The sequence below is a fragment of the Quercus lobata genome, chromosome 5 (genome assembly GCF_001633185.2).
Source record: "Quercus lobata isolate SW786 chromosome 5, ValleyOak3.0 Primary Assembly, whole genome shotgun sequence".
Lineage (NCBI taxonomy): Eukaryota > Viridiplantae > Streptophyta > Magnoliopsida > Fagales > Fagaceae > Quercus > Quercus lobata.
The window spans coordinates 27,581,991-27,594,174 of NC_044908.1; the positions used below are offsets into that span (position 1 = coordinate 27,581,991).

Below are 12,184 nucleotides of genomic sequence, written 5' to 3' on the forward strand. Positions count from 1 at the left end.
GTTTTGTAAATTGTAACGCCTAATCTAATCTCTTAATCCCTATTACCACGCTCTTTTCTGTTTTTTCCCTCTCCTTTTTTTTGGGCCACATTTTCTTGCTGGCCCGTTTTATTTAGGGTCACATATTTAAGGCCCATGTCCTGCCCCACATTAAAAAGCTCAACTTTGATGGATTTTTGTTGAAAAATAGTAGGGTTTGGAAAACTTTTCTTTATTGTTATCCCAAAAACATTTCATATGATTCCATCTAATATAATTATTAAAATTTTCATTCCCAACATTTAAAAAGAAAAAAACAACCAAAAATATCATTTATGTAATTGTGATTGAAAAAAAAATATATTCTAAATAAAATTCGATAGTTACAATGGGAAATAAAGGATTTGAATCCTAGGCGTCTTTGATGTGAATGACATAATATACTTAACACTACTTTCATGTGTATTTGAAATAACATGCATTTGCAATAACTAATATGATTATGTATTCAATAGTTAATATGAAAAAGAAAAAAAATTTGATCAAAACTCCAAATTCTCACTTAATGTGTGAGTACATGAGGAAGAGTGACAATATCGAATATTACCTTTTCATTTCTAGGAGAATGCATCAAACACCATGGAAAAATGGAGATAATTTCCTTTCGATTTCTATAGGTATCATGTCAAAAACAATATTTATCTACAAATTTATAGTACAAGAGAAAAAAAAATCACTAGTAGATACTAATTACCCATAATAAAATCAACTTATAATACATTCTGATGATTCTCTCTTTATCAGTGGGTTGATAGGACTCGAACGTTGATCTTTAGGCTATTTCCTGTAACACAAAGGACACAGAATCAGAGGGGACCGGTGGGGGACCGGCCAAAAATCCTCCGATGATCAAGTCAGTTACTTTGAACTCTCTGTAACGAAGAAATGTTCTCTCAAAAAGTAAAAGTGTCTGAATGCCTTTACCTTTCATCGAAGAAGCCTTATATAGTGTGTGTGTGGAACGGTTTATCTGTTTACGAACCGTTCCCAATGTCGAGGAGTCCGGCGAATTGGGAGTAACTTCCATAACCGCTGTGGAAGTTACCTAGGTCGGACGGGCCGATGAACTCGTCCATCCATAATCAGGATGGACGACACCTCCAGGATGATCTCGTCCATCTTTAGTGGAAGATGAACGAGATCATCTTGGAAGGCTTGACGTTCATAAATGATAAATAGATCTCACAAGGTATTGCTCGTCCATGTATGGACGAGGTTCGCCAGTACGCTCGCAATTTTCATCGCCTATTGTAGCTTCTTTCGTTGGACGAGACACGTGGACGAGTTATGGACTTGGGATTATTTATGACACCATCACATTCAAAATTAAAACCATTGTAATCTCATACTTTGAGTTTTGAGAGAGCATGAGAATCTTGTACACCATTTTCTCAATGAATGAATACAAATATATATAGTAAAATTAAGAGAGTTAATAAATATATGGATTTCAAGTCAATAATGGTCCTAATTAATAATACCAGCTTAAATGACCTTCTAAAAAAAGTAAAAGTCTATTTTGTCTAATTATTTTAACTGTAGGGATAAGAGCCAAAAATCATATATTGGACCTTAAGTTTTGTCTGAGGATATTGGTAGGTCCAAAGAGGAATAAACAACTATTAGGAGTTCCCAGTTAAAGTCTCATAAGTAGGGGACGAGTGGAGGATGATCCAAGGACAAACTCCTCCTCGGATATGATGAATGCAACTCAAATATGTATTCCGACAATTAAAGTGACCCTCCAAAAAGCTCTCAAGATAGGAATGTGCCTTACGATCATACTAGAAATAAGGAAATCCAAAAATATCTAAGGGAAAGCTGCTACCACCGCATTAAATGCACTGCATCTACTGTTCTGGCCGCATTTATGGGAGGAAAACTTCTGAACAGTGCTGTCTTGGCCACCACAACTCATAGAGAGGGTGTCTGATGGGACAGACACTCAAGTAGGGACTCAGATGATCAACAAGTGTAAGACCAAGATGACCAAAAATGGGCTATATAATGTAAGAGACCCTTCATGAAAAAAAGGATCGGAAAAATAGAGAAAAACACTATAGCAATCTAAATTATCCTTGTATCCATCCGTGATTAATCTATAGAAAGGGGGACCTCCTCAGACTGAAAATATATTAAGATCAAATCTCTTATTTATGTTTGATAGTTGTTGAGGGTCATTTGTGAGAATCCAAGTAGAAAGAAGAAAAGCCCAACAACAAGGGCAGCAAAGAATTGGCAAGCAGATAGCAAAACCATTAGGCCCAAGCGGCAGGAATAATGGATCACAAGCCCATGAAATAAACAAATGGGCCTCGAAGAGGCAAGTGGGCCTAAAGAAGCCTGGAAAGAGAGAAATAACATCCCATGGACAGTGTATGATATAGAAAAGTGAGAAAGAGCTGCCGCAGGCCGAAAGTAATGTAAACTAAGAAAGTAAGGGGTTTATGGCAGGCTCATGAATCTCAAGGATGAGAATAAGGTAATTGGGTCAGGGAATCCCAATGAAGTTAGTAAAAACCCATGGGAATGTAGAATTAGTAAAAGGACCAAGGAAACCCAAAGAAAACAAGTGGGCCAAGGATGCCTAAGAGAAAGACAAAAGGGACACAGGAGCTCATAAATAAGAAAAACCAGTGGCCATACCAAGCCACTGGGGGAAAGAGTAAACGGCTAGTCTAAAGAGGCCTAGCAGGATTGAGTCATTACAGCAGGAATAACAGAATAATACGGCAGTAAATGAGGGAAATCAAGAAGTAGGCCAAAGAAATATAAGGTTCATCATCAAATAAGGCCCAGCTCCTAAGAGGAGCGGGAAATCAAAAAGCAACCCACATTAAAGGTTAAAGAAAACGAACGGCAAGTTATGCAGGCAAGCCTCCAAACCACGACAGACGAATGGGTAGCAAGCAGATTTTTGACACATATGGAAGGAAGGCACGCGCAAGGCTTAGGCACCACCAGTCTGTACCCAGCCAATACAGAGCATGGTGAGGTCGGGGGTCAAAGATTCAGAGGGCATGGTTTGGTGGTGGGGAGGGGGGGAAAATTTATTTTGAGATCCCAACTCAGGCTCTTTGGGGGAAGTGACCTGCTGGGATGGCTTACTACCCAAAAGAAACAAGCTGAGTTGGAACCATTAGGTACATGCATAAGGGATAGGGAGAGAGAAAGAAACTAGACCGTAGCAAGAAAGGGTACCATGGCAGACAAGCAAACAAAATACACTTCTTTGTTTAATGATGGGGTGGCACACAAACAAAACAATGATGGTCGGCTAGTACACCCAGACCAGACAAAGGAGGTTAAGGGCTAAAACAGTAAAATCCGGTCACGACAGACACTATAAAAAAAAGGTCTTGCCGTAAATATAAAACATAGTAACAACGGGAACCTTGACTAAGAAATAGGAATTTGAAAAGAGAAACCAAGAAATAGAAAAAGAAACGAGTGGGAAAGAAATAAAGAAAACAACTAGAAAGAAAACAAAAGTGAGAATTAGAACGTCATGCATGCACCGGTAGATTGATTCCCTCTTTCTCTCATGAAGTCTTGCTCTCTGTGAAAACCACAAGTAGCCTTTGTGCATAAACCACTCAGGTTTGTTTCCCTCAGGGCAATTAATCTCTACGGCAGGTCTTTTTCTGAGATATTAATTGCATTGAGAAGGAACGTTCTTTCCTCTCTGGCTTTGCTCTTGCGAACTGGACTTTAGTTGATTTCCTAACATTCTGATTAACCCATACATATTAATACTTGTTCACTTCTGTTCTATTCTTTCCCTTCCGTAAAAATGATTATTACTGCTGTTGTGATTGTGTTCGAGGGTTATTTGGTCATTTTCCACTAAGTGGCAAGATATTTTATTTATTTTATTATTATTATATCTGTCTGCCACAGCTTGTTTGAAACAGTTCTGTTTGCCGTAAGCACGTTCCTGGCAAATCTAGCCTAATTTGTGCACAAGCTAGACCAACTTAAGTTTCAGCTGGACCAGTCTCAACTCCCTTATCCAGAAAACTTGGGCCTAGTACCGCAGGAAGTAGCCCAACACCACTAGCACAGTCCACCACTTTACAACAGTCATTCAAATTAAACTTATCTATTGTTCAATTCATTAGAGCCTAATTTTTCAACCCACTCTCTACAAATTTATTGTATTAGACTCATTGGGCTAACATCTCATATGTTTTGGGCTTGGATTGTAAATCGAGTCACTACAGTAACAATTGTGTACTACTTCTCATTATATTTATAGCTATAGATGGTTAAATTTTAAAAGATTTTATAATTTTAATTCGACAATTCTAAGTTTTAACATGTTACATGTTCCTACTATGGAACTCCCTTTTTTTTCCTTCAAATGTTTTATTTTTTATTGTTCGAAAATATTGTCCAATTTCATAAGTAAACTATCATAATTGAATAACTTTATAATAAACAACATTCTTTAGTTGAATTTATGAAAATTTGCAAGACTTTTTAGAAAGGGTAATTATATATATATTTTTGATAGTTGGCATCCCTAGCACCATAATTAGAGTAGGATTTGTTGTTGTTGTTTTTTTTGTTTTTAAGAAAAAGAGTAGGAATTGTAAGTACCCATTTTTCAAAATTTTGAAAATACCATTATCACATAAAAAAAAAAATTAAAAAATAATACCATCAAATTCAAAAGGTAAATTTTCCTCAAAAAAAAAAAAAAAAAAAAGAATCGAAAGGTAGTTTTAAATTTTTTATTTTTTATAATGGGCTAGACATCATAATATGCCAAGATATGGGCTTAGCATTTAGCGATATAGGCCGACGGGTACCAATTTATTCTGGTGAATAACCCGGCCCACTATACAAACCCTAGAAAAACCCTACCTTTTGAACAAGAAGAAAGAACAAACAAACCAAGCAAAACCAGCATTTCTCCTTCAACCTCTGTTTGATTGCCGAGAAAAATCCGTCTAAAAAAAAAACCCAACTCAACTTTCTCGGCAACCAAACAGAAAACAATCACTGTTGACGAAAAGCAATGAACTACCGTTTCCAAAACCTACTTGGAGCTCCATACAGAGGAGGCAACGTAGTGATCAGCAACAACACTCTGCTAATCTCACCGGTCGGTAACCGAGTAAGCGTCACCGACCTCATCAAGTCCCAAACCCTAACCCTCCCAATCCAGTCCTCCGCCGACATCTCCCGCCTCGCCGCCTCTCCCGACGGCGTCTTCCTCATCACCGTCGACAACAACCGCCGCTGCCTCTTCATCAACCTCCGCCGCCACGTCATCCTCCACCGCATTTCCTTCAAGAGCGCCGTCACCGCCCTCCAGTTCAGCCCCGACGGGTCCCGCATCGCCGTCGCCGTCGGCAAGCTCGTCCAGATATGGCGGTCGCCGGGGTTCAGGAAGGAGTTCTTCCCCTTCGAGCTAGTCAGGACCTTCGCCGACTTCGACGACAAGGTCACGACGCTGAATTGGAGCCCCGACTCGAACTACCTCGTCGCCGGGTCGAAGGACTTCACGGCGAGACTCTTCTCCGTTAACCTAATCGCCAAAACGAAGCCGTTTTTGTTTTTGGGGCATAGGGACACCGTAGTCGGTGCGTTTTTTGGTATTGATAAGAACACTAAAAGAGTAGATAGGGTTTATACAGTTACTAGGGATTGTTACTTGTTTAAATGGGAATGGCAAGATGGTAAATTGGATGAAACCGAAGGAGTGGATATGGAAACTGATGGCAAAGATGGTAATTTGGAGGAAAATGGTGGGTATTTGGTTGGAGGGAAATGGAGGTTGTTGAGGAAGGATTGTTTTAATCAGGCTCCGGCGAAGTTGACAGCGTGTGATTATCATGCCGGGCTTGATATGGTGGTGGTCGGGTTTTCGAATGGGGTTTTCGGGTTGTATAGGACTGTGCCTGATTTTGTTTGCATTCACTTGTTGTCGATTTCAAGAGAGAAGATTACTACGGCTGTGTTTAACGAGGCCGGGAATTGGTTGACATTTGGGTGCGCGAAGCTTGGGCAGTTGCTTGTGTGGGAGTGGAGGTCTGAGAGTTATGTGGTGAAGCAGCAGGGGCATTATTTTGATGTTAATTGTGTGGCTTACTCGCCTGATTCGCAGCTTGTGGCTACTGGAGCCGATGATAATAAAGTCAAGGTAAAAATGATTTAATGACTTAAAAGTTAAAGCATGAATGTTTGGTTGATATGCAAAGTTTTAGCTCAAATGACTTAGCTATTTGGTTTTAGATGTAGCGTATGTTTGTGCATATTGTATGGAAATGTTGTAGAGAGAAATTGTGGTGATTATAATAATAGTGCAGTGCATGTGGATAGCAAGTGTCTGATGTTAGGCATTTTGTTTCTGTTGAGAAATGCTGTATGCAATGAGCTGATGTGGCTCTTTCAAAATGAGTGATGCTAGGGACACTATTAATTTTACTACTACATAGGCTATACGCCTGTTTGTCAACTTTTAAAGATAACAAGAAAAAGCAATTGCTACATTAGCTTGTAAGGTTTTTGTAGTAAACTTGGTAGTAGTTTTAACATTTTCCTTTTTAAAATTGACTAATTAGTATGTTACTCTAAAGGTTTTCTTGACATTAGCTCAACCATACTCTAGTTTCTGCTTCTGCACGGTGACCATTTTGGAGGTTTGAAGCATCAGTCATGTTACCTTGGCAAAACACGCAAATTAGCGTTGTCTTATGATTTCAATTTTGCATACTAGTTTGTGGGTACTGAAACTAGCCTGGTAGGTGATATATTGGCATTGCATTACCTCTCAATCATTTTTTTAAATACCCACTTCCATAGGCAATTAGTTGAATTTAATTTTATACTACATGTTTTGGCCGCTAGCATTATATTCAACTTAGCATTGCTTGGATCATTGGAAACTGTTAGGTAGACTCTCTATCAAACTCATTCTCAATTTCCTTAAGGTTGTCTTTCTGATTGTTCTATATGAATATGTGCTGAATGTTAAATCTTTTTTGTCTCCTTTTCTCCCATTAAGTTTTTACTTGAACTAATGTACTAGTTTTAGCGTTTGCCTTCATGCAGGTCTGGACTGTTTCATCAGGCTTCTGCTTTGTAACATTCTCAGAGCACACTAATGCAGTCACTGCTCTCCATTTTATGGCTAGTAACCATTGTCTCTTAAGTGCATCTCTAGATGGGACTGTCCGTGCATGGGATTTGTTCCGCTATCGAAATTTTAGGACATTTACTACCCCTTCAACTAGGCAATTTGTTTCTTTGGCGGCTGATCAAAGCGGTGAAGTGATTTGTGCTGGAACTCTAGATTCATTTGAGGTATTCTTTGTCCATCTCTGTTGGATGTTAACAGTCACCACTACTCTTTTCCTCCCCCTCCCCCCCTAACCTTCCCAAATATTTTGCTGACATTTTTTAATAATTTCAAGTTCAGATCTTTGTTTGGTCGATGAAGACTGGCCGTTTGTTGGATGTGCTTAGTGGTCATGAAGGTCCTGTTCATGGGTTGATGTTTTCTCCTACAAATGTGAGTTTACCTGTCTTTTGTCTATTTTGTTTCTGCACTGGTAGCATGTGCCTATCTTTGTTATTATTACAAATTATGCTTATCTGATTGTAATTTTTGTTTTCCATGAATAGTGTTACCAGTTACTCCCCCCCCCCCTCCTGACATTCTATTGAATAGTGATTTAACCAAAGTCCATTGAGGAGTTTTGTTTTGTTAGTAGGGTTTTTTTTTTTTTTTTTTTTTAAGATTGCTCCTTATTTTCATAGAGTGCCTAATAAGGTGTTCGTTTATCACATGTAGGCAATCTTAGCTTCTTCATCATGGGACAGAACTGTTCGGTTGTGGGATGTTTTTGAAGGGAAAGGTGCTGTTGAGACATTTCCTCATACACATGAGGTTCTTACATTGGTTTATCGTCCAGATGGAAGGCAATTGGCTTCCAGCACATTAGATGGGCAGATTCATTTCTGGGACCCAATTGATGGCGTGTTAATGTACACCATTGAGGGCCGTAGGGATATTGCTGGTGGCCGTCTCATGACTGATCGTAGATCTGCCGCTAACTCGAGTTCAGGAAAGTGCTTCACAACTTTATGCTATTCTGCTGATGGGAGTTACATTTTAGCAGCAGGGACTAGCAAATATATCTGTATGTATGATGTTGCAGATCAGGTTAGTTTGCATACATCATAGAGACAGAGATAATTTATTATAGTGAACCTAGACTTATCAAAAAAAAAAAAACTTATTATAGTGAACCTATGATTTTGTTTTAACTCAATTGTTTTTGTTCTCTGAAAATTGTCTTCGTTCTGCATATGATAAAAAGCTCTCATAACCTCTAATCATTTGTTGAGTGGGTAATTGTGGAAACTAGACAAAGAACCATGTGGAAGAGATATTTGCTTTTTTTAAAAAAAAAAAAGACATTAAGTAATAAAGTTATTAAATTATACTTATAAAAATAATAATAAAGTTATTAAATTCTTTGGTACACATATGCTTTTCTCCCCTTTTCAAAGGTTGTTGAAGACAATGCTCATAAATCCTTGACTATGCACTGAATAATAAGGACAAAACTTAGTTACAGTACTTTAGGTGTTGTTCCTTAGGTTTCCTTCTTAAGATTCAATCATGTGGTTACTTAACTAAAAATTATACTTCCATCCCATAAGAAAAAATCCACATGGCTGAATCTTAAAAAGAGAACCTAAAGAACAGCACCTAAGTACTGTACTTAAGTCTTGCCCTAATAATAATATATACACATCTCTTAGGCAATATATTTAAAGATGAAGTACTTATTTTGACACGTATCATATTATTGCTACTTCAATTGACAGAATTGATTTAGACTAGTTTGTCCCACTCTCAACATTTATAACCTAATAATTAATTTATAACACCTAATTTTTTAGCTTATTGTGCATTTTTTAAAGAAATTTATTCTGTGTTCCTTTATCTAGTTCCTAAACTTTTTGGTTAGTGGACATGACTCTCACCAAAATGTCAAACAGGATAGCAAATAACAGTTGCTCCATTTCCATAACATATTTATGTTCAATTGTTAATGCTTCATTTCAATATATATATTATTCTAGGTGCATCTGTGACTTGCCAATATAAAAACGTTTCATTAGATAAATTCTTCTGTCTTTACATTTCTATACGAAATTGGTGATTGGAAAAATGATTGTTTAGATGGGAGGACAGTAAAGATTAGATTTTATTGCTTCATATAGAACCCTATGATGAACTACTAAAAGATTATACCTGACCACTATAGGTTGCAATATTCTTTTCTTTTTAAAGTATAGACCTATAATGGTTATATGATTTAAGATATATCTTAATTTACATAATTGCTTTACACACACACACACGTGTGTGTATGTGTATTTATTTATCTATTTATCTATTTTAGTATACTAAATTGAATATGTTTATATATTTTTGATGAATAAATAAGTTTATATATTTACATCTACACTGCACAGGTATTGCTGCGTCGATTTCAAATAACCCATAATCTTTCTCTTGATGGAGTTCTTGACTTCTTAAACTCAAAGAATATGACGGAAGCTGGCCCTATGGATCTAATTGATGATGATAACAGTGACACAGAAGAAGGTGTTGATAAACAATCCCGAGCAAAGTTAGGTTATGATTTACCAGGATCATTGCCTAACCGTGGAAGGCCTGTTATTCGTACAAAGTGCCTCAGAATTGCACCCACTGGGCGGAGCTTTGCAGCGGCAACAACAGAGGGGGTGTTGGTATATTCAATTGACGAATCCTTCATCTTTGATCCCACAGACCTTGACATAGATGTTACACCAGAGGTATACCCCTTTTAAACTGTAACCATTGCTTATGATATGAAAATGAAGATCATAAAAAATAATTTTCTTTATTTCATCTCTTTCAGTTTTAACCAATAAGCAAAACCTCATTCAGTTTTTCAAATATAGTTTTGATCAGAATTTGATCACATTGGGTAGTCAATTAGTTAATAGATATTAAATAGAAATAGCAGCACTATTTTCCTTATTTAATAGCAGCATTTTCCTTTTCTGTTACCGCTATACATTTCGGTTTAGTAGCAGCTTTACTTTTTATATTGTCTTTACTTCAATTATATATTTATTTATCTGGTTATGCTGTTATACAGGCAGTTGACGCAGCACTAAATGAAGATCAACAAAACAGAGCTTTGATTCTTAGCCTTCGTTTAAATGAGGATTCTCTGATAAAAAAATGCATCTTTGCCATCAGTCCAGTAGATATACCAGCTGTTGCTTCATCAATCCCTTACAGATATCTACAGAGATTAATAGAAGCATTTGCAGATCTTCTAGAAAGCTGCCCGCATTTGGAGTTCATACTTAGATGGTGTCAGGTATTTTCCCCATAACTACCAACTTTTTAAACTATTTCTGTTCGCGTTAGATGCAGATGATGGCTGCATGGTGCTAGTTTTTAGATCTAATACATGGATTGTGATTGGTTTGTGTGGCAGGAGCTCTGCAAAGCTCATGGCAACTCTATTCAACAGAATTCCAGAAATCTGCTTCCTGCTTTAAAATCGTTGCAGAAAGCAATTACTAGAACACATCAGGATTTGGCAGATACTTGTTCCTCCAATGAATATATGCTTCGATATTTATGCTCTACAAGTGCCAAGAAATGAAGGGGTGTAGTAACCTGTGGGCACTTCAGCAAGGTTTTTGGAAATATTATCCACACCCATTGTTGCTCTACTGCATTGTTGATGGTTTAATTCATCTTCAGCAAAACCATCCGGCTAGGCATGGAATTATGCTGCAGCTTGTGAGAAGCTGGAAGATATCCATGAAAGCATGCCGTCAAGGAGTTGTCCAGTGTCTTCATTGCAAAACCATCCATGCACCAAATTTTGCTGTTCAATACCAAAGTATTTGTGGCATCAGTTCGTGCTGTCTCTCTAATTTGTTTAAACCAATTTTGCTGTTAGAACATTAGCCTCTGAGCAGATAGTCATCAGAATATGATGGTATCAAAGCTGATACATTATAGTTTTGTTGTATGCTCAAAAGGAAATTTTGATGGAATCAAAAGTTTGTGCATTTCTCTTTTTAGTTTCTTTGTAGAGTTCAATAAATTGATAATTGTTTGCTTGAACGAACTTTACTATAGTTACCCTAAAACATGAGCAATATGTTTTGCAGCGCCCCCCACCCCCCGCGGGGGCAGGGGCGTGCGGGCCCCAAAAAAAAAATATATATATATATATATATATATATATATAAAGTAAATGACAGATCTTGTGCCAGTTTTGGCATTGATGATGCTTGTTGCCAATTTGGTTCTCAGCTTTGGGTTTTATGGTGGGTTTTATGATGGATTTCTGTGGTGGCTTGGATCTGGTTTACAGTTTAGGAGCATGGGTGGTCAAGACCAATGATAGTTTTTATGAGGGTAAAATGGTGAGGTACTGAGGTGGTTTTGGGTGTTGGCATGAGAGATATTTGTGGTGCGGCTTTGGTGATTTGCAGTAGAACTTGGCCAATGGAGGGAAGCGACACCAATGCCATTGTGGGTTTTTGTTGTCGTTCGCAATGGGTGGTAAGTGAAACGTAATAAGAGTGTAAAAAACGTGCAATTCAATAATTAGATTTTTAAAATATGTAGTAATGTCTATTTTATTAAATAATGTTGTAAGTTTAAGCTACAATCAGTTTTGTAAACTGGAGTAGGAGCTATCACCCCAAGCCAAGTGTCAAGCTTTTAGCCTACTTCAGAGAGCACTACTGAAGATCTTTTTATGTCTTCCAAACCACATTTCCCTATATTTCCCCTTTAAGAATTCATGAGCTTAGTTCATGAATTAGTTTTTAGACATTTTTAGTACTTTAAAAGCTAATTTGCTGAAATTTGGATGATTTGTTTATAGCTTCCTCCAGTGGCAATTGAAACTTAGGAAGGAAGAATGACATTTATTGCATTTCAACTGTTTGGTGTCAACCCAACCCTTGAGTACTATTCACGTTAGAAATGGTAGCAATAGAGAAGTTGATGGGACAGGTGGCCAACTCCTACTTTGGTTTGGGAGCTTAGTTACTTCTTAAGGTGCTCTCTAGCAGAAGACAAAACTGAATAGGG

At 37.5% G+C, this 12,184-nt stretch overlaps 1 protein-coding gene across 1 annotated transcript; it reads left to right on the forward strand.

Moving 5' to 3' along the window:
* The first annotated feature begins 4,826 nt into the window (after window positions 1-4,826).
* On the forward strand, window positions 4,827-11,164 carry LOC115991528 (periodic tryptophan protein 2). Its single transcript, XM_031115279.1, has 7 exons — window positions 4,827-6,190; window positions 7,102-7,353; window positions 7,469-7,561; window positions 7,844-8,215; window positions 9,541-9,885; window positions 10,215-10,442; window positions 10,563-11,164. The coding sequence occupies exons 1-7, from the start codon at window positions 5,063-5,065 to the stop codon at window positions 10,731-10,733; spliced, it is 2,589 nt and encodes an 862-aa protein (XP_030971139.1). The 5' UTR covers window positions 4,827-5,062; the 3' UTR covers window positions 10,734-11,164.
* The last annotated feature ends 1,020 nt before the right edge of the window (window positions 11,165-12,184 follow it).